Here is a 23,926-nt window from a genome sequence, read left to right on the forward strand (position 1 = left end):
CAAAGACAAACAAATGCATTTTTTTTACCCTAGTTTTCCCAAACGCTATGCATTTGGGAGTTTTGTTTATTATTTTCTTGGCTGGGAATTTTTAAGGGAATTTAGGATGATTTGTCAAGTTTTGTTTGAGAAATAGTTTTTAGCAGCACTGTTAAAAAAATACTAAAACATTGGATTTATGAATTTTCCCAAACGTGGAAACTGTCAAATTCAACTAAACACAACAGAAACTGCAGATTTGCTGGTATATTTTTGAATGAAAAAAAGAGAAACTGAAATATATTTGTAAATTGTCCTGGTGGTGGTGACCTCATTACGTCCTTATTCTCCTCTTGGCAGTCAAGCTAAGCTACGGAAGTCTCTGTATAGGAGTGTTGTGAATGTCAAAGGTTAGGAAAACTTTACTCCTTAAAAGCTTAAAAAGTGGCTGTAGTTCGAGTGGTAGTCAGCATGTTTGATTGCCACGGTAACATCCCGGGTTGAAGCGGTCCACTTGCATTCATTTAACAGTAAACTATTTATAGTTTTCATTTTTTTCCCCGTTCCTTTTTTTTAAACGACACTTTTCTGGCAACCACAGCAGTCGTTATTTTACCTTGAATGTAAGATTTAGCATTTTTTTTAAAAATATTTATTTACTTTTTTTTTCAACATTGTGCGCTGCCACTGAGAGTAAACACACAAACACAAGCCCAGCGTGAATTGTTTGGCTCGCACCCCAGTCTGCTTTTTTAAGTACCACTTGAGATGTATACGGAGAGAGGAGGATGAGTGCTTGAAACAGTTAAGGAGGAGGTGGAGGAAAGAAGAAAAAGACACAGGAAGTGATGGTGCCAAATGAAAAGGAATCAGTTAGTCAAGAGGGTGTGCCAGTGAACCCCCGCCCCCTCCCCAACACTCACACACAAGCTTGTGTGTCCCCTTTTTTATTTGTCTGAGAGCATTTCCATGTATGTGGTAATTGACGTTAAATCGATGACAATTTGTAATTCACAATCGCAAGGACCTATCACTTTTTTATGGAGCCTCCACCCTCACTCATCAATATTACATCAGGACCCTGACGATGGTGGCGAGGGAGAAAATGGCTGAGGGGAGTGAATATGGCCCTAGTATACTGTTTGTGTGTATGTGTGTGTGGAGGATGGTATCTGCTGAGGTTGTAGAAAGCGTCGCTTCCAGCATACACAAATGCGCAAACGCACACCTGACCCCACGTGTGTGTATATACACCCTGCCTTGTGTATCCGTGTGTGTGTGGTGTGACTTTGTGATGTGTTTATGTGTGTGGGCTTGCCACCTGAGTGACAGCCTAGTATCGATCGGTGGGAGGCCCCGTGTCATTAGACCCAGTATGGACCAGCAGGCACACGTGGAGGTCAGGGCACAGAGTTTGTGCATGTGACTGCATGTGTGCGTGTTTGTGAAGGAGGAGGAATGGTGGACCAAGTGTTCAGTAGTGACAGGCTCAAGCATCTGAAGGAAAATCAATCGTGTCATAAGAGGAAGGTTTCCTCTAGCTTTCTTTGTTTCTTCTGCTTTTCCTTTTTTATTCTCCTTTTCAGTTGGGTGGGAGAATCTGTAGTAACCCCACTTTAAACTTTAGATCCCGCTTCTTTGTTTTTGCAAAGGAAAAAAAACAATTTTCGCACACAATCACGAAAACAATGGGACTCCCGGGTCAGAACAAAGGTTACATGTGTGATGTGTGGATCAATCCGTGAGGTTATTCTGGCAAAGGCAGCCATTAGTGACAGAACTGATCCTGGATCATCCCTCATTAACTTAAAGGGCAGCGGGGCTGTTTGTCCAGATAAAACAAAATGACCCGAAACTAGGGCCAATTAACTGAGAGCAAATTGACAGCACAAGTCGCTTTGTTCATACCAAGTTTCAATGTAGTTGATCCAACTTTTATTTTATGGTAAATCCAATCTGTCCTTCACTTATTTACCAGGAAAAATGGCCACACAACCACACAGACGAACGAACACATGCACGGCGGGCAAGCATCCACCTGTTCTCCTCTCTCGCCTGAGGGCACTAGTATGGTGGATAACAGTTTGAGAGAGCCTGCTGCAAAACACTAATCAGACCTAACGCTGCCTAATTAGCACAGAGTCCACTGATTGGCTTACAGCAATAATTAACACAGGTGAGAATAATTAGCTCCCCATAGACCTGCGAGCGTGCATGTGTACGCGCGGGCGGGTGTAAGATGTTATTATGCAGTTTCGGTCCCCAGTGAGACTTAGCAGGCAGAGAGAAGAATCAAACTCATTACAGAAACCAGGCCAACCTGTGTTAGGTGCTCCGCTTTCCCACACCCTGAGAATTAGCCACAGAAAGACCCACCTGCCGTGCACAAGTCCCCCCACCCTTCGCCCCTCTTGCTTACTTTGTCGGTTTTCCCCCTCATCCCTGTTCTCTGGAGCCCCCCTCCGTCAATGATGACTGAAGGTGCGTTTGAGGAATTTCACCGCGAGGTGAACCTGCTAAGATGAGATGAAACACAAGCATGGGGCATTTTTCTATCATATTCTGTCTTGCTGCTGGTGTGCTTCTCGCTTTTATCCCTCCTACCAGTCACTTCCTCTGCTTATGAAAAAAAAAGAAATGCTTTACAGTGGCGTTATAGCCTTCAAGACATGCTTTTCCTCTATAAAACTACACAAGACATTACTTACCTGCTGGCTGTATATATAGGAAGCTTGACTACTATGAGAGAAAACGTAGGAGATAATGAGAAAGACAGAGATGGACAGATGAGGGAAAGAAATTGTGTTTTTGCAGAAAGTCTGGCCGTCGTTCATCAGTCTGTGTAGCAGCATGGTGTCTTCCTATTTTTACCAAAGTGCTGCTTCTTTGATCAAACCAACATCAGAGAGTGGAAGACATGCGCGCAGACAACGAGAAGTTTCTTTTTTTTTTTAATCGAAGCACAATTGACGGCTTGTCACTTTTAGCTCCGAGGCACCGACGTTGCCGAGTAGTTAGTGAGGTATTTCAGAACGAGATGGTGAAAAGTAACACACACATGCACGCACACATACCTTCAAGAGCTTGGCGTGCTAAATAAATAACAAGCGACGATGTAAATTGGTGTTTTCCTGGAGTGTGTGGTTGCTTCTGGGATGTATTTTTCATGTCAAAACATTTTACAGTGGTTTAGGAGTGCATGCTTAATAAATGTAACCCTGCCCCTCAGCATCTCTGAAACCGTGTGCATAAATACACACACCCATGTAGGGTGATATTCATTTAACAGAAATTCTACTGCTTGCAAAAGTGAGTCACAATTCATCTTATATGTCGGTGTTCAATTCTGTCATACTTAACTCACCTGAAAAGGAAAGAAATGGACATTACTTGAGCAATTCAACCTTCTATTTTCTCTACTGTTCTCTTGATATGGCATTTATGTAGCTGCATCATTTTATAAAGCGATATAACAAAAAACTAACAAGAATGTAATATTCCTTAAACACCAGAAGTGTGTAACCAAACATTTCATGCAGCTTTTGCTTACTTATAAATGCCCCTGCACAGTATTTTTTTTAAATGAATGATTAAAAAATTTATACAGAAGGACCACACATTATTAAAGTGTGAATCAGCATAAAATACAAAAAAATAAACTAACAGAGTTAAGATTTAAGTAGAGGAAAACTAATTCAAAGACGCATTGCTCCCCCACAACATAAAAAATATATATCACACTGCAGATGAAGCCTAGACGCATAAAATGGTCTGCAACACAAAAATGCATTGTCCACATAACATAACTCGCTGAATATTGCTAAGGGAATTTTCCTTCAATATCCGAACAGTATACTTTGAACTTTAATTAATTTGACAGACTATTTACATGCTGTGTAAGGTTCTGTTGGTTAGCATTAGAGTTAAGAAATTCCACTGGGCTATGCTGTTAACTCTTTAATGTCTGTATACGAGCAGAATTCTTCTCAAAAAGGTTGTTCTTAGGTTGCTATGTTACATACTGTACTTTGAGATGTTCGCATGAATGGAATGGATGTACTGACGAGCAGCTTAAAGCCATATAAGAGCTGTTAAAGTGGTGTTTATAGAATGCATTTGCATAGTGTTCATCGCTCATTCTGCCTACTGCCTGCTTCAGCACACACACACACACACACACACACACATGCTGCGCTTTTCCCTCTTGAATACTTTCCACATGCCTTCCTGACTAAAGAAAAATGAAAGAAGCTTGATTGAGGCAAAACAAGGAAGGTTGTTTTTTTTCATATTTCCTCTTTCAATAATTAATATGCATGAGTTTTATGGCCGCTTAAGATGCGATCAATTATTCATTAACAGCATGTTAATTGCATCCACAGTCGTGAATATTTAACCAAACGCTAAATCAATGGGGTCGAATGAGCAGCAATATGGACATTTTATAAGCTTTGCCAAAATTAGGTTAGGCTTTAATGAAAACCACAGACAACAGATTGTGAAGGAATATTTGGGAGGAAAAAAAGTGATAAAGGAAATTGAAGGAATTTGAAAGGGAGAAGCCTTTCTCTTAGAAAGAAGACATTTCGAGTAAATGCAAGGTTGAATCAGTCTTTAACGCTTTGCCTTTTCTTATGTATTTTCTTTTTATTCTCATTTCTCTCTATTTTAAATGGAGAAGATGTAATCTCTTCATCGCTGTCCATTTGCAGCCAGCCTTTTTTCTGCTCAAAGGCTGCAGACTCCTTTGTCCTGAAGCTGTGTGTAGACTTTGTATGTATATATGTGCGTGTGTGTGTGTGTGACAGTGGCGTCTGGACGGTGACATTTCTCTGCTTGGATAACCATCGAGCCCCTTGTCCCCCAGTCCGTCCAGCCATGACGCAGGGTAATGTCACCTGTCAGTCTTGAACTCCCACTTACAAGCGCTGTCCGCCACCTCCTCGTTCCCCCTCGCGCGTCCACCCAAAGCACACGTAGCGGCACCCTCTCACCCTGACCCGGTGGCGCCGCCCCATGCAAGACCTTAACCGATAGACAAAGCCTTCGGTGACTGCGCTCTATTACTTTTGTCTTCCTCTGGCTATATGACTTCATATCCGCCTGCTCTTTTCACTGCCATATATTGAAATGGCAGCCCTGCGTCCTATTACCCTCTTACATTTGCCCCTAGGACCTCCAACATGGAGTGGAAAGACTTCTTGTGATTGGCAAAGTCGAGGATGGGAAGTTAACTTTTTACTTGGACCCTTGTGCATTGGGCGCCTGTTTCCAATTACTTTCTCGGCACAGGCGGGGTGGAGGTTTATGCGTTATATGGGAATGTAATTGACTATAACTGCCCTCTTAACATTAACCAGGTGGACTTGCTGAGTGTGTGAGATTGGCCCTCGGGTCTTGGCCCATTCCAGTGTCTTGGCTGTCTGCGTGTGTTGTTGTTGATGTATTTATACTGTGCCTCGGTGAGGTACTGCCCAATAAATATGGCATTTCTGCAACGTGAGCATTTGTAACTCTGTATATTTTAGGTGTCCTATTGTGTGTAGATATTGGAAAAAGATGAACTAATGGAAGCAGGCTACATAGTAAAAATATAGAAGGAGGGGGGGGGTGAATTTATGGTAAAACACTGGCAGGAAACAGTAATACATACAAAAACAGTGTAGCGAGTCAGTAACCATGAATTTTACAGCAGATTTAAAAAAATAATAATTAATTGAAAGGGAATAGTATAAAGGAGGAAAAATAACGGACAGTGCAACTTTTTACAGCCTGGTCAGCATGTAATCATGTTATTCTTTTTTTGTTCTCACCCTTCGCAACTAAAATTTGAATATATACTGTCATCATGATAGTTAAGCGTTCGAACTACTGAGCTACTTTAGAACATTTCTAGCCAGGTCTGTTTGTGTAGAAAGTTTGGAAAACCTTAGTCCCATGCCAGACTACCACGGCAGTGTTGTCACCATCAGAGCTAGGTATACATTAATGTATTTTTTTAATGGTATTTATAGTCGTTGGCTGTAAAAAAAAACCCAAAAAAAACCTGGCAAAATGCAGTTTTTCTAATGCTGTTTAGATAACAGTACCCCTTTTTTAAGGCAATTATTCTAGCAACCACAGCTATTTTACTGTAAATTTGTTACCGATTGAAAGGAGCACTTGACTTTACAAGGGCAAAGTCAAAATCAGCCCTTTCACGCCACTGACACACTGATTTGTATGTATAGCTCTGTGCAGCCTGCGGGGCACAAGCCCAGGGGCTGTCGCATAGGCAGAGAGCAGTCCGTGGGCAGAGGTGAGGGTGGAGGTGAACAGAGGCAGTGAAAGTGTGTGAGCGCCCCAAACAGACAGTTGTGTGGCGTGGAAGACCGAGCTTCAACTGCCTGTCAATCAAATGCCGGCCGCGGCCTGTCACTCTCGGATAGAGCTGGTCCGGGGGGGACCGGGACTCCCTTGGAACCCCAAAAGAAAAAAGGAGGAGGTGACTGGCTGTCTGTCTCGCCGACTTGATTTGATATTTGATACCGAGCATGTGGCATTTGAATGCAAATCTATTTTGATCGTCCCACCGTCTGATAGGGTTAAGAGGAATCTATTGGGGATGTGCATGCATGTATGCATGCGTGTCAAGGGGCTTTCTGTGCGGGGACACGCACACAGAGAATAGGGAATTATTCAGATGCATTATATTACTCGCCGATTCAATTGCATCAGGCACTTTTGCTCTGGAAGCAATATGACGGCAGCTCGCTCATAAAACATAAAACAATAACTTAGATGCTACAAATATGTTTAGTGTGGGATCTTTGACTCTTTACGGTTAAAGGATGGGGGACCCTCCTGCAAAATAATATATTATGCATACATTTCTTGATGTAGGTTTGGCCTGGTGAGCGTGCACAAGATAATTATTTTTGCCTGTTCTGGTTTAAAAGCAAGCACGCCTAGTTCTTTTTAGGCAGACAGACGGATAGATAGACGGCTGGATAAAGCCGCTAGTATTGCTGTATGGAAATGTGAGGCTCACTTCCCTCCCAATTAGGGCAGTGATTTCTGAAAATGCCATAATACCCATTAATTAGCCGGCTGCTATTTTCTCAGTGATTTGACTAATTAGTCTGCGAGGCGCTACACTATCTGGACCATTATTATTAGGTTGAAGCAATGCAAATGTGCTCACTTGTGTTCAAGTTGACAGGCAAACACTAGCGAGTGCAGCATGTATGCATTTGCGACAATTGCCCACAGTTGAGTGACCCTTTTTTAAGTGAAACCATTACGCGCTTCAGCACATATCGCACAGCATGGGAGGGTTAATGGTGAAGAAGCGAATGGTTATGAACAGTTACACACCGGTCACCCTCTTTTATTCTCCTCATAACGTCTTAATGTATGTATGTGATATACTAATGAAAGTGAGCAAACAGTAGCGCTGGCCTGTGCCCTCCTCTGGGAAGCCTTTAAACGCCTTGTAATGACTCTGCATCTGTGTGTGTGGGGTGCAAGCCCATGACAGTCCATCACACTTTCTCACTGGACAGCCAGGCCACTGACACAGCGCCATGAGGCCGCTAAACCTTTTCAATCACCCCTCCTTCCACTTTTCTCTTCTGTCAGGTGCCAGATTGATCTGTTGTTGCTTTACAGGCATGAAGGAGTGATATAAAAAACAAAACAAAAAAAACAACAACCAAAAACTTTGCAAAGTGGCATGGGGGAAGGGCTTACTATGTGTTACGAGTGCCATCTTAAAGTTTATTAATTATTGTCATCAATAATGCACCCGTCGCTGCCACCGCGCTGTTGGTCGCCACATAGCTCATGTTTGCATGTGCAAGCATGAGCTCACACTTCTCGCCGCCCCGTGAACTTCATAAGTGTCCCATCACCACTTTAATCAAATTACTCATGAACCAAAATTGACAGTTTTCATTAATTATAAAGGATTATTCTAATTGCAATTCAAATTTATTCATTTAGAACAGACGGCATTCAGTAATGTTTCAGGGAATTTGCATATTAAATGGAGAGGGGAGGCCATTAACTATGCTAATATATGCATGATTCCTTATTTTGTGATTGGTGGGCCATATGTAGCAAGCTGGGGGAGTGCAGGTGAGGAATCTAGAAGGAGCTGTAATATGTTTGATAAACACTGAGGGACACCAGGCCAAAACGCACACACTTACTCACTCACTCACACATGGACGGCGTGGTGTAACTTCACATACATTTCACTCTTTTCTCATCTTGCTCCCTCAAGACCCATTGGCGTTGCAACTTTTCACCCAAGAACAAACATGGCACACTAATTTACTTCCAGCTTTCTGATCCTTATGTATTTAGAAAGGTAACCTTGAGCTCGTGTGCCCTCGCGGAGATAGTTATGATTTAATGCACCACTTAAATGGAACAAAAAGAAACAAGTTTTGCAAGAGTACATTCATCCACACAATGTATGGAGCGGGTCCCGTCTGGACAGAATGCTCTTTATCAAGCTATAAATAGTGGATGCATTATGCATTAAATTTAACGTGTAGTTAAATCAACACTGTCCAATATGAATAGGCTCTTCGTCCAAGTTAGAGAAGGGAACATTAACTCCTTCACTGGCAGTATATATGTATTGTTATTCACAAAGTCTGTGTTATTTTGAGAATGTTTTTCAAAAATGTTCCTAGTCTACATCCATCAGTAAACTATAACAGGCAACTACTGCCCATAGTTGATTGGGATAGGCTCTAGCACCCCCTATGACCCTTGTAAGGATAAGAAAAGGAATGACCATTGAATGGATGCATGCTAAAGTTGAGTGATATGTGATGCATTGTGGCATATTATTTCGAGACAAAAGTGCTTTCTATTGCAACCTTATATAATATTTCATTAGCTTTCAAAACCTTTTGAAAACCTCATGAAATCTTAAAAACTTTTTTTCACAACATTTGAGTGCGTTTTTTTTTAAATTCCGGCAATTTTGGTTTTGAGAAGCTCTAGATGTAACGAACGCGGTCACAAACATCTCTGGCTTGTACAGCGGCTTCCACCCAAGCTGATGACAGGGCCATTATTCACCCAGTCAGTCCCACGAGTGCAGCATTTGGGGTGGACAGGGTAGTAGAGCGTCCCGACTTGGCAGGGTGGCGCCGAGGTGAGAAGGACCAGGACCCTTCATTACTCCTCTGATCCGGAGGCCGACAACCCCCTCTCCTTTGCTTCCTCACTGCTTCCGTGTGTCAGCCCGGCGCGCTCAATCTCTGTCTTCATCAGATTAATGGGCCGGCCCCGATAGAGGAAGTGTTTCAATCAGCACCGCCTGCCAAACTTGTCCATCACTCAGACAACCACTTATTCCTGGTGGCATACGAAGGCACGCATTCTTACACAGGCGTGATGTTTATTTGGCTGCCGTTTTTTGGACCTCCGTGTGCCGGGGTGTAAAAAGCAGGTCACCAGTAGCAAAGTACAAGTTGTCGAAGCTGACAAGCCGGACACGTTTCAACCTTGTGTCTTTCAACGCCCTTTCAGTTGAATTTTGAATGATCCTTTTCAGATGAAATGGATGAAACACAATTTGATAAGTGTCTCTGGGATTTCTGTCCCCAAGCTACGACTGCGAGTCCAACTCCGACTATAACTCCCAAGCGAGGCTTCTCCCCAAGCGACTCGGGCACCATGCGGTTTTCTCCGAGTCGCCGTCCTCCCTTCTCCAGGGTCCATTTGTTCTAAGAAATATTTAACGACGGGGCAAATTCGGCTGACATGACATGCTCAGACATGGCGGTAGATATGGAGGAGTGGGAGGATGGGGAGATGCGGCGACCGAGCTGGGAATGAATTTTTTAGCTTAGTGAGATGTTCGATTTGAATAAATCATGACACTTAAGATAGACATGAGGGCAATATAGAGGTGGATAACGCTACATTGAGGAGTTGCACTCTGGAAAAATTGTCTATTTGGCTGTTTGTCCGTCTGTCTGCTGGGGTGTAAATTATCAATTTCATGAAAATATCTGCTGTCGATTCTTCGGACAGTTATACGATATTTACAAAGTTTTCTATTTGTTTCATTAAATTTGATTCAAGGATTTTCTATTTATTTACATATATAAATGTTTGCCCTTTAAGCAATGTCAAAATAATTGTTTTTTGACAATTATTTAGCTGACATATTTCAGACATTTTGACAAAATGACCATATTTTGCTTATCTAATTTGATATAGCAATATAGGAGCCGATCCCAACCAAGCAGGCTAGTGGCAATACACCAATACAATATTCATCAAACCAATCCCAGTTCACTTAAAGCAATAAACGATCAAAGTCATTCCATGTAAATAATATTGCTGCTGAAACAACAGCAACATTTGAACAATTGGCATATATGAATCATGACCTCATTAATCAATGTTTTGTATTAATATATTGACTCCAAATCAATTACGCTCCACAAATCTATATATCGGTCCAAATCAATGAATTGTTACACCTCGACTATTCATCCATGCATCCATCGATTTCAATGTGAAGTGGACCATTGCAGTTGTGCTCATGTCCAAGGGCCAGACCCAGAGACAAACCAGGTTCTGGATTATTAATGGCCCTCCTGTGGAGCCAGGATCCCTCCCCCACCTAGCGCCCCCTCCACCAACCACCCCTGGGGTCAGCCTCCGTGGCTCCTGGTGCAGGGCTCCTCTCATAAATCTCCTTAAATTAGTGTGTGCGTATGTTTATGTGTGTGTGTGCTCCCAGACTTAAATATGTACTGCAGGAAGGGAGACAGGTCACCAGGAAAACAAGGCAGGCAGGCAGGCGGGCTCACGGTTGAAGTGTCAGTGATGCATGGCGGAGGGAGAGTAGCAGAGAGTTGCCGAGTCAAGAAAGGATACGAGAAGTGACACACAAGGGAAAGCAAAGAAACTTGGAAAACAGAAGGACATTTTATCGGACACCCCGATCAGGCGTTACATTGTACCGACAAATATTTACACTTCATTTGAGTCGGCAACGACGTGATTAGGATGGATTTCCTCAACAAATCACATTGCTTAATTGCCAGAGTGGAGGATGTCCCATTCCTCTACCTGCCTAGATTAGTTCAACATGTCCCACGGTGGTTAACGGGCGCGGGGAAGTGCTGTTGTGTCACTTAGTTAACCTTGGAGATAAATGGCTCCCCTCCGGAGCACACTGAATTACACACCTCATGAAGCATATTAGGGGCCTGATACAGAGCTTTTCTTGTGGAGATGATGTGTTTGGCAGAAATGGATGGAGAGAGGCGGAGAAGGCTGAGTTATAGCCTCACTATTCCTACTGTGTGTGTGTCAGCATCGTAAGAAAAGTGACAGCAGAGAGAGAGAGCGAGAGAGAGAGGAGCAAATAATAAAGAATTGTGATACAAAGACATGCAACACAATGAGAACAAGAGAGAAGATGAATCAACTGCAACTACTGAGGTAGATAAAACCGTAACGTTGTAAAGTTCCCCCTCGTGTTAAAATTTGACAAGGAAGTATACTGTTCTCCTCATTTGTGACTAATGTAGGAAAATTATTAGAGAATTTAACACAATGGTCCCATTGCGACCTGCTTGCTGTTGGCTAATCACGCAGACATTCTCTATCTCTACCCCAGTAATAATATTTTGGTGCTACAGGGATTACTTAAAAGTTGTGTTATAATTGCTTTCCTTGTTTTGTTTTTATGGGCGGTGGGTGATTTTGGCTTTAATTGCTCCAGAGTGACAAATAATGCCAGCTCATGATGAAAGTGTGAGATCATTAAATTACTACAGTATTACACTGCGTGTGTAATTCACTCGTTTGCGCTGCTGCACATTTTTTTGCCATGCGCCGTCAAGAGGCCGGGCGCTAATTTACACAAATTCACTTTCCACAGCCATTTCTGGATTTGGGAGTGAGAGGGGAGAAGAGGGGGGATAATTAGAAGAGACTACAATGGTTTTATTTCATTTAATCTAGCCCATGAAGCAATTTGCAATGGTAATATTTGGAGCAGTGGAGTTCATGCAGTTAAATCAGCCTGAGCTCAATCACAAGGTATTTGGAAGAAGTAGAAGGAAAAAAAATGAAACAACATGTTATGAAAGTCACAATTTTATCATAAGGCACTTTGACTAGACTCCTGATCTATTTGGATTAGAAATCTAGCTCAGTAAATGGCACTATGAAATGAGAATTCACATTTATCAGTCATTGTCAATGGAACGCAATGTGTTAAATACGATGAAATTAAAATAAATAATAATCTATTGCATGAGTGTTATTCAGGGCCATAGAAACATTCTATTCTACATTAGTTCGACTTATTGTCTGAAAAAATATGCCAAAATTTGTGGTCATTTCTCTCTCTATCCCTCTTTTTTAATCCCACCTCCTGTTCGGTAAACAATCTTTCGAGGATAAAAAAAAATAGGGTGAACTGAAATAACAAATTATCGGCTATCATCAGCATTCCGTCCATACTGACTGGTCATCTGTCAATCAGATTATCCATAAATCCTTGCAGTAATCGCTTTGCTATTGCATATCAACATGCATTGCCCTTTTATCCCCCCCGTCCTCACCCACCCACTATGTCGATCCATGTACTATAAATGTACGCAGCCCTGATTCCAGTCCCCTGACACCCGTAGTGATGAGAAAGAGCACCGCCGAATCAACATACTGCAGTTTTGTAATGTTTCCATGTGGCTGATTCCAGACACCTTAAGTCATGTAAATAATGAATCAGATGATCCATGTGTGGGACATGCTGGCATATGGGGCCAGCTTGCTCTTTTTTTTTCTCTATACAGAGCTTCTCAGGTAAAAAAAAAAGGCACCAATAGATTCCCTATTTCTCACTGCAGAAACTTGATATTTAACCTCCTGATTTTGTCAACCCTGACTACATTGACCTTAGCTTTCCTACTTTCACTCATGCCTCATTCCACCATCATAAATGCCTGGGATGAGGAAAAGGAGGACACTTGGGGAAAGATTGGAGTCAATGAATTAAACAGGAGGTGCCGATAGGAGGGTTGAGGATGTGGTCCGCAGCTGTCTGCAAAGACGCCCTTTGACCCCGCATGGATAAGGAAGTTAGGAAACCCTCAGCCCGTGGGATTCAAAAGCCACTGTTATAAAAGGAGAAAAAAACTCCATCTCTCAGCTTCATGAATTATTGAGATATTGGTCCACAGCTTCTAAAATATAGAGAAGGGTGGTCTGTCTCTCCTTTCGGATTTCGCATACCCTCCACTTCATCCTTTCCTATTCCATCCACCCCCTACTTCTTCTTTTTCAGATTTAAAATATCTTTTTTGCACCAACAAGATTGTAAATCAGAACACAAACAAAGGGGGGGCAGTGGCGAAAGAGACTTTGTTATTCAGATCATAAGAGGCTGTTTTTTTTCTTTCTTTTTCTTTACTTAAGGAACACCGTCTACTACTAACCAGCTGTCATGCATTTAAAAGTTGTCAGGGATAAATTCACCAGTTCTTGAGTTACATCAAATGCATGTAATGCGCCCAAACAGAAGGCCAGCCCTTGAAAATGAGGTGGAACCCTGTTCTGTGCGTTTATCTTTCTCCCTCCCTTCTTTTTTCTCTCCTCTGTGTCTCACTTGACATGCTGCTACTATATGTGCGCGGGTGACACGTTTGCCAGTGCATGATTATATATCTGAGGCGAGTTGGCTCCAAACACGCTGCCCGTTGCAGAATCCAAGCCGTAATAAATGAACAGAGGGGAGAAAATAAGACATAAGAAAGAAAAGCTGAGCAAAGGAGCCATTCTCTCTCCTGAGCTGGTGGAGATCTGTATTGTAAGCACTTTTAGCTGTCAGCACTTCTTTGAGCTACCTCAAAGGGAGGATGAGGAGGGGCACAATCAGGAAATGTAGCTTTTTCTTCTTTAAAAAAAAAAAAAAATCCCTTTTTTGAGGGTTCCTGTTTATTTGTTCACAGTGCTGTTTATATTAGTCATTCATTTGATAGTATGATTTATTTGTCAGGTAGACAGACAATACAGCACCGTGAAGCAAGGAGAGATTTACTGTAGGATCTGCCAAGGAAGAAGTTGTCAAGCTTCAAGCAATAGCGTGGAGGTGTGCATGTGTGTTAGGGGGGTGTTAGAGAATAAATTGCCAGCCATCCTCTTTCTGCTTTTCAGGCCTCCGGTGCCCTCCACCACCACCACACGCACCTCCTCCCCCTTTACTACTCCAAACCCACCCTCCTCCCTCCCTCCCTCCCTCATTAAGTATTGATGTGGGTAGCCATACTTGCCATCTCAGCCTATTAATAATGCATGGCAGGTGCTGTTGATGTGGTCTCTCACACTGAGATTGAGAGCGGCACGAATGGCAACACTGAGCCGCGTAGTAGCTACAGAACAACCTTCGTCACCGGGCTCTGCTATGAGGGGAGGGTGTTTGGGGGGGTGTGCGTCTTGCCCATTTGAGTTTATGGCAAGCTGTGACAGCAGCCCCGAGATGGATATACAAGGTAGCATCTTACTCAATATCCCGGAGCAGTTTTTACATCCAAAACTGCCTTTTGTCATAAAGAGCTGATGGATGAGGCTGCGGCATGCAGTGCGGGAGCCCTGTCTGCTTTATTTGGTGTTTCTTCCTCTTTTATGCTTTCGACACAGACACGATAGTTTTTCAGTGACAGTCAGGTGCTCCCGTTCAGGCTCAACAACTAATTTCTGTTGTCTTTTTGTTCCATTGCACGTAGGTTCTTCCTCAAGTTCTTCTTGAAGTGCAACCAGAACTGTCTGAAGAATGCCGGCAACCCCAGAGATATGAGGCGTTTTCAGGTGAAATGCAACGTAGAAATGTAGTACATAGTATGAATAGCGCTAAGATGGAAATCAAAGTCAAGGAAAAGGAAGCCTTAGACTTACACTTGAGTTGGTATTCACAGAGTGCGGGTCAGTGCATGTATTAAATGAGGCTCAGCTCAAAGTGGCAAATGAATTAAAGTGTAAATAAAGAATGAAGTGACCTAATAATCACATTGCACGAGGGAGGCATTTTCATTTTGAAAAATGTTCTCAATTTTTCCTTTGGGTTTACAGTTGCTAGTTGTTTTGATTTCCTGGTCATTATTCTATGGATAACCTTTAACTACAAATGTCCCAAGCAGGTAGTAATCTTTTCTATCTGTTTTATTGTAATTTATCAAAACAGAGATCATTTGCAGTCAATATCATCCAGTTCAAATAAGTCAAACATCCATTCCTATCAATGGGGCCAATGAGTTTAAAAAATATATACATTTTTTTATTATAGATACATTTTAATTATGATCAAGATGCGAGCCCCCTTGAAAGATTTGAAAAGGTTACAAAAGCATTTGCCACAAACGCCATTTAATAATCCGCTTTATTTTTCTCATTATTTTTTGGTCGTTTTTGTTATTTGTAAGCAGTCAGAATTTCATAAAAAAAAGAACTCAATAAAGCTCATTAGTGAAGGTCTGGCCCACGAAAATATATTTTCTTTCAAATTGGAAACTGGATTCAGTCGATTTTACAATACGAGGTGCTGTGCTTTTTATTTCCCTTGATTCCACGCAGATAATGAATAATGATAAAACCTGCCGTGTGCATTGGTTGCGTTTGTATGAAGATTCACAATCTGGTATCCATCCAAATTGGGATTGTTCATCTGTCAATGTTTTGTACTCTCCCAAATCTGTGGCAGTTTTTTTAATCATTATGCAACTGCATATATTCCATAAGTCTTTCTCCATTTCAGGTGGTGGTTTCCACCACAGTGAGCGTGGAGGGTCATGTTCTGGCTGTGTCCGACAACATGTTTGTGCACAACAACTCCAAACACGGACGCCGAGCACGAAGATTGGACCCGTCGGAAGGAACGCAATCCTACTTGGAACACAGTAATAAGAAAATTGTTCATCCATCAGTATTTTGCTCTTTATTTCCATGTTTTAGTATTTATTTTCTATGTGGATAAATGTGAGTTTTGAATGGCGCATAAGTGAAATGACCCCTATATATGGAATGACATCTGAGGTGCCTCCAATTTTACTTTATGTAGTTCTCCCTTTCGTCTCCAGTACTGTTTCCAAATTGTGTTAAGAGGTGAGAAAGTAGTAGCTAGTGAGTCTTTTGTGTGTCCCTGGTGGCTTGCTCCCCTCAGGTCTCTGCCTCTAGGCCTTCTACTCTGTCTCACATAAGCACTACGTGTCTTATGAGGTCTGTTCTGCTTAAAGCCAACACTAGCTTTATTTCCTCAGAGACCCGCTTTTATCCCACAGCCCTCCATCACTCCCTATCCCTCAGGTTTTTAAACACACCCATGCACATCGCACTTGCACTGTCAGACCAAAACCTTTAATACTTCATAATGACATGTGCACATGATTTAGGGATGATGCACTGATTCCCAAATCTCTAATCCAGTTATTTTCTCATTTCTCTTTCCAGAGATTGAATAAGAGAAACATATTTCTTTTCCTCTTTGAGGAAAGTCAACCTCGGGGATAATAATGACAAAAAAACAAAAAACAAAAAATAGGAGGGTTTGCATGATGGCGTGAATGCTAAGGTTAAGTATTTTTGAAGCTTTCTCATTGGCTGCCTATGACAGCAATGGACGTCCAGACCATTTTGACTGGTAGAAAATGACAGTTTAAATAATTTGGATGTTTATTTTTGTCATTGGAGGTTAATGAGATAAATAGTGAGGTAAAACACATTTTGTCTGAGTATAAGACACCCAATTGACAATGTTTTAATGTGGAAAAAGCACATGTTTTATTTTATATTATCATTTGAATGATCAGTTGCCACCAACATCATACAGTTTAAATGGGTTGGACATGGATAACATTATTGGTGGCCAAAACAGTGTCTATTTCAGTTTTTGTATTTGTTTTAACGCAATTAATGTTATTAATGAATTCATTTATTGATCTATGTATTCATGAAAATAGTAGAAAAATGAAAAGAATTGGAATCATGCATTTTTTTTAAATTCAGACACTTTCAAATAGCGATTAAAACTTTTATTTAAATTTGTTCAAATTTCTGAATGCAAAACTGGTATTTGGAGAAAAACTAAAGCATTAAATTGAAAACAGAATGAAATTAGCGACCAAAACTTGTATGAAATATATATATATTTTTTTAAAAACCCATGCAATAGAAAAAAAAGACAAACATTAGCCTGTGCTATTCTTCTGTGCGGTGGGCCACTTGGTCTGGTCTCCTATCCGATTAGAAAAATTCACAAAGGCAAGACATACTGGAGTCATCATGAAGGCTTGGCTCTCACAAAGAAAGAACAGTATGACACACCCCACTAACAGATGTTCCCTGTGTCAGAGAGATTTGTTTGGGAATTTCCTCCCTGTGATTTTTCTATTCTCCTGATGATGGGGGTTGGAAGGAGGCAGAACAGGAGTGAATGAAGAAAAGAGAGAGGGCCTGACAGGAAGGGGGGGAGCAGTCGTGACATGAGGAGGGTGCAAAAGTGCTTGATGCTACAAAGAAAAGATGAAATGCAAAGTGAGGAGGCACCACGCTTCCTTTTTGTTTTCCTCTTGACTTTTCATCCAATGTTGTGTTTGTTGGGCGTACACAAGTTTGGAGGGAGGACTCATTTGAGGCGATAATAGATAACAGTGCATAGAGTTGAACAGATGGCAGAGAGGAACACCCCAAAGTATAATCCTATCACATGGATTCACGTTCCACCATCTGGTTAATCCAAACACACACACACACACACAGATCCGCGCATGCATGGAGTGCACATAATATCGGCGGCTGTGAAAAGGAGGCATCTTAGGCCGTGATTAGAGCCACAGATTGCCGCTTGGTGAATGTTGATCTCTGCAGGCGTATCGCAGGCTAAATATCATTCCGGCTTGTTGGGGAGGATCAACAGAACACAGAGTCAGGCGAAGAGCAAAGGCTAGGCTGCGGGGGGAAAAAAAGTCAGCCTAGTCTAAAGTGGATTATGCCGCTTTGCACAATTACAGCTTGTCTGACAAGCAAAAGAAAGAGGTTTAGCTTGTATAAACATACATTTTCCTCATGTTGTTCTTTTCTTCAATCACATCCCCAAATCTCTAAATCCATAATACCAGCACATAAGGTCATAAGAACAGTGAAACACTGGTTATTGGAAATTTGGTTTGTTGTTCATATTCTGGGCCAGCTCACAAAAACATGGAACTGAAATTCAAGGTTGGAAAAGGTTCCAAATAAATATATACGTACTCGAGTAAAGGTGTTCTCGCGTTGAAGGAATTTTACTCGAGTAAAAGTGATGTTTCGTTGAAGAAATGTTAAAATACTGGTATGAACTGAATGCCTATTTCAAGTAAAAAGTAGTTCATTTTAAAACACTTGTGTGTATTTGATTATGACAACACTTTTTTGGTAGAAAATGTCACTTGTTTCATCAAGTGGTAGACACATTAACACTTGGATGGTTGCTGGAAGACAGCGTTAATATCATGTAGTATCATGTCCTTTTCAAACATTCTCCCATCCAAATGAATCTGTGCAACTGACTGTGTGCTGACTGGCCAGGCACCAAGACAAGTGCATTGACGAAGAAGATAGCTGAGCAAGTGCTAAGTGTTTGCTTAATGAGGGCGACGTATTCCGAGGGCAGCGTTACTGTTGGCCCAGCCCTGCTCCCCGGTCGCGTGGCCTTTGATCAGACACTCAGCACACCTGACATTTACACGCCTTCACGCGATGCCACGTGTCATAAAACAAGCACACCGCTGCTGCCCTCACTCACGGGGCAGGGGTGATGTTTAATAACGGGGTGCGTATAATCACTCTGATTAGTATTCCTCGCTTGCACACAACCCCTGGGATAAACGAGGAGAGCAGGTAGTGTGTGTGTGTGTGGGTGGGTGGGTGTGTGGGTATGTGTGCGTGAAGAGGGGACTGTTACATGTGTCATATCCATAAAGGTCTTTTTTTGTGGTGGCTGTAGCAAAGACCTTTAAGGGCTTGTCATTAGGTTACTTAACATCTCATCTCTTCTGTGCCTCCATTTTTACAGCAACCCCCAGCATTAAAGCCATTAGCCCCAGTGAAGGTTGGACCACAGGGGGCGCTACAGTTATCATCATTGGGGACAACTTCTTTGATGGACTGCAAGTCATTTTTGGCACCATGTTAGTTTGGAGTGAGGTTGGTGGACCTTTTGTTATTTTAAAGTATGTAGGCTATTTTTCTTGGGGGATATACTGTATTTTGCATAGCGCTTACACGCAATAGGGTTGTTGCTGCCATTAGACGAGGGGAATACCCTGGAATGGTGGTCAACCAATTGTCCTTTGCCAAAAAAAAATACCCCAAAAAATGTGTAGACTGTTTATCCCATTGTCGATGGTTTTTTTTAAGGAAATTGGTCAAAAAATGCTCAAAATGGGTAAAAGATTACATAAATTAGACATAAATAATTGCCCTTTGTTTTAACTATTAAGCACCATCATCATTTCCCTACGGAAACTAGCAGATCTTTTTTGCATAACCGACCCATTTTTTGCATAACCGATTGGTTCAATTCAAGATGGCCTTAAGTAATACAAATTCTGTAAAAAGAATAATGGGTCAGTTTTGTCCACTACAATACACATTTGCCTATTTCTTATGCCAAAACAACAGTTATGAAGCAAGATTGTCTGATATGTCAGTATGTCATGCATCTTATACATATGCAATTCATTCTTATTTAATGGAAACGAGTTACAGTACAATTTCAACTCCCGTCAAAGCCCTTAATGTCGCCCTACCACTGCCCCATTTGGGTGAACAAAACTTTTCTAGATAATGATCAAACGCTTGAGATATACTGCAATGTGTAACAAAGTTACCGGCAGTTATTCCTAAGCAACAACTGTCAAAACAAGTCTGTTTTCCAACTGAGTGACACACACCCACACAAAGCTGCATATAACTGTCACTCTTGAATATTAGGTTAACATAATGATCTGTCTATTCTTCCCCTCCATAAAATAATTCAAATGGATGACATTTAAAACAAAAAAATATTGTCTTTACAGAAAAGCTGAATTAAGTTTTGTAAAATCTTTCCCCCTAGATATTTCTATATCCTTAAGACCAAGTCACTTTTTGGTTGTTGTTATTGTTTTTTTAAACATTATTATTAATAATATTTGTTTTTGTGTTGATTTGGCCCAAGGCTCTGTTTCAAAACACTTTCCAGTTTACACAAACGTTATGGCCTTGTGGAATTACAAACATATTACACAAGGATATGCCAAAAAAAAAACAGATGAGGCCATAAATGCAAACACTTGGTATGTTGTTTTTGTAAAAAGCTTAATTCCAATATCCTAAAATTTGAAACCAAATTGTCAGTAAGCTGTTCCCTGCTAAAAATCTGTCTAATTATTGAAGTAAATAAGCGTCTTTTGTCTCCCTCGTTGTCACCTCTTATATTTGTCAACTCCCCGATTTTTTTCTTCTTGGTTCATATCTGAGGAATTTGCACGCCTTACCGTATGAATCACTTTACAAGGAGCATCTGCCACATAACAAAAATGTAAATTCAGTCTATGTGAGAAATTGAAGGTCAGCGTGCAGCAGCTCCAAACAGCTTTCTCTTTAGTAAAAGAATTATTCTATAAAAAGCTCCTATATTATGGCGCCGGAACGTGAGTGGGGGTCAGACAATGGCAGAATGAAAGCCTAGTTAAGTGAGCAATAAAAGAGACGGTTTGAACAAAACACGTGCACGTACACATAGATTGCTCGCTGGCAGCGGCACTGATAGCTTTTGAGCGCCGCTAGCTTTGAGTGCTAGTTGGAGACAGGATGCGGAAAACGAGCACTCAGCGAGGTCTCATCTGTGTTTTGTCTTGTTGCCGCTTTCCTCCTTCAAAGAGCCTTCAGCACACGCACATGCGTGCACGTTGGTGAGAGGGCCCATCAGCCACACTAAGTGAGCCTCTTAAAGACACCGTGGCGCTTTAATGTAAGGAAGACAACCAACGCTGACAGACACAGAGACGAGGGGCCAGCCAGGATGAGCCTATCATACGTTTACTTATGTGGCATTAATGGATGTTTGCTGAGGGAGTTTTTTCTTTTATTATTCACATACACGTAATTACCTTTGAAGCCTTATGTAAAGATCCATGCCAGCACCTATAACAATCTTTAACATGACATCGCCTTGGGCTTTGTCAGCTTCACCTAAGGCCCAAAGAGTAAACCACAGGCAAGGGAGAAGAAAAAAAATCACAATTGGGGGGGAGCTGAGTCAATGGGTCACTGGATAAAACTTGATTGAGTAATGCACAAGAATCTAATCATTTTCTATCTTAGTGGCACTCCGTTGGTCTTGTTTTAGTTATTTTTTATTGTAAGCGAGACCTGGAGTCCTTCCAGCTGTAATGACTGACTTCTCTATGTAAGCATGTTGAAGTGTTAATCAGCTTACAATTTCTAAACAAGACGAACACCAGTTATTGAGAAAATATCTCTGTTTTTGGTGTTATGTTTGGCATATTTGTTGTGCTTTGTCTTTACACAAAGGATTTACAATTTTCAGTAAATTATATCCCCCGAGTCAGCTGGGATAGGCTCCAGCACCCCCCACAACCCCCTGTTTTATGAAGAAAATCAACAAAATCAGAAATAAACACTAGATGTGACTATAATTAAAACTCATTGACTATCATTCTCAACTATAAACATCCAATACATTTAATTTGAGAGCACTCTCTGAGAATAAGTAACTTTCCAATGATCACTGCTAAACTCTTCCAGTCAAAATCTATGGACATTTTGCACCTTCATTGGAAGCCGATGAGTAAAGAGCACGTCAATGTTCAGTCTTATTTAGGACTCCAACACTAACAAGCGTGGTGTCTGAAAGCGGCTAGCCGGAAAGATCAAACACACACTGTCTCCTCCGCCTGAAAATACGCAAATTGCCTGGGAGGGGTGACAGCGACCATTTGCTGCCAAACTTTCCCAATCCAAATGGATTGGACGTCTAGCATTGTCAGTGTTTAAGGAGTGGACTATAAAAAACACTTACTTTTAATCTAAATAATGTCTCTGCCTCTTTATAGCTGATTACCCCACATGCCATCCGTGTCCAGACTCCACCCAGACACATCCCTGGGGTCGTGGAGGTTACGCTGTCCTACAAATCCAAACAGTTCTGCAAAGGCACACCTGGACGTTTCATCTACACAGGTATTACAACGCTGATGATTATTATTATTGTTTTTTTTTTTTTACATTAATTAGTTTAACCATTAACTCAGCGACAGTCACTGACAAATGAAGTTGCTCAACATATTGTCATTATCGGTTAAAATGTGAAAGATAAACATATTTTTACCACAATGAGCCATGTAGTAGCAAAGCTGACATCACAGAAGAAATGTGTTTGCCCTCTTTTATGAAGCATGTGAAGGTCGGGGGGAGGTTTAACCTTTTGATTAGTGGGATTATTGAGATTTAACCCTGTCGAAGGCAGGCTCGAAGAACAGCGAGATACACCGAGAGAGTGAGATTTCGGGACAGTGTGAAAAGCGAGAGTGTTACATCCGAATGTATCGTTGTAGATTTATGGCCACGCGATGAAAAGAGCAGCACAGAGAGTGAATGTGAAGCAGTGATTAACCGACGTGTGGACACAGGTCTCCGGGGAGAATGTGAATCACATAAATCTGTCTGTAATCTCAACTACTGATGGACTTAGCATGTAAGCCTCTGCTGGAAGTGCCAACATTTGACAAAATCACATTTGTGCGAGCGCTGGCCACGTCCCTAACATGCGTTTGCGTGTCTTTTAATGACTCTACATTAACAGAATCTGCATCCGTTTGCAAACTTGTGGCAAAGGCGACAATTTCCTTCCCAGGCAAGTCTAGATGTGTTGAGGTAGTAGAGGCACACACTCGCATTGACACTAACTGCATTAGGAAGACAGAGGGCAGATGGGTGGGCAGGCTTTGCCATGCCAGAGCTGTCCAACAGCCCTCAACTCTGCCAAGACTGTAAATGTGTGGCAGTTTGTGAGTGTGCACGCGCGTGTGTGTCCAGACTTTGAATGCGCCAGACATGTGGGAAGCGTATGCATAAACACCCCATCTTTTCCCAGCCCTCCACTCTTTCACCTTGTCACATTCACTTATTCAAAACTTGCCCCTGTGAATGAATTCATCCCCCCTCTGCCTCTTGGCCTCTATACAGGCACATTGGAGAATCTCAACAGGTGAGATTTAGCAGAGGTCATCCATTGGGGGCCTAAAATACACATTGTACACACATAGTACACACATGATGCTACTTGCCAAGCCTTGGCACCTTTACAGTGATACAGTCGACTGTGTCATGGCAGAGATACCATTTTACTCTTTGCCCTCTTCAGAGTCTGCATTTCAAGAATGTACTTTGCAGCTTTCCTTCAATAAGGGCTGCCACAAAGGAGAGTTTTGATAATTAATCTATTTCTGTGACTTCTTCAGTAATTATTACATTATTTGTTCTTCATACCAGAAGTCAGGGAATAATTTCTGCACTCTTTCTTTTGTTTTTTTCAATGAAAAAAGGATTTTTTTTTGGTATTGAGCCATTACACGCAATAGTATTTAATAATTATTCATCATTCGCTATCATTTCTTTGCTAGTTAAGGTTTTCATGTTACAGAACAACCACAATTTCAGGACATCTCTCTCCATGTGCTTTTCATTTTTACTTTTTAAAGACAGTTTAAAGAAATAGAAAATATTGGCATTTTTTACATTTCGTTTTCTTGTTTTATAAAGTCATACTTAATAGAAATTATAATGAAATAGAGAATACTTCCATCGCCTTTAGTGGCAACCAATCAGTTAAGAGGCTTAAAAAAAGGAGTATTTGAACAATTCGGTGTTCGACAATATTTGT

General features: G+C 41.4%; 1 protein-coding gene across 4 annotated transcripts in view; it reads left to right on the forward strand.

The window, feature by feature from the left end:
* The window catches only part of ebf1a (EBF transcription factor 1a), a 58,862-nt gene that overhangs the window by 14,884 nt on the left and 20,052 nt on the right, over window positions 1-23,926 (forward strand). For all 4 annotated transcript variants that reach the window (XM_077732807.1, XM_077732806.1, XM_077732808.1 and 1 more), the window contains exons 7-10: window positions 14,733-14,814; window positions 15,758-15,899; window positions 19,052-19,182; window positions 22,098-22,224. In XM_077732807.1, coding sequence (XP_077588933.1) covers window positions 14,733-14,814; window positions 15,758-15,899; window positions 19,052-19,182; window positions 22,098-22,224 — 482 coding nt within the window. The remainder of the gene's footprint in view (window positions 1-14,732; window positions 14,815-15,757; window positions 15,900-19,051; window positions 19,183-22,097; window positions 22,225-23,926) is intronic.

The sequence above is a fragment of the Stigmatopora nigra genome, chromosome 14 (genome assembly GCF_051989575.1).
Source record: "Stigmatopora nigra isolate UIUO_SnigA chromosome 14, RoL_Snig_1.1, whole genome shotgun sequence".
NCBI lineage: Eukaryota > Metazoa > Chordata > Actinopteri > Syngnathiformes > Syngnathidae > Stigmatopora > Stigmatopora nigra.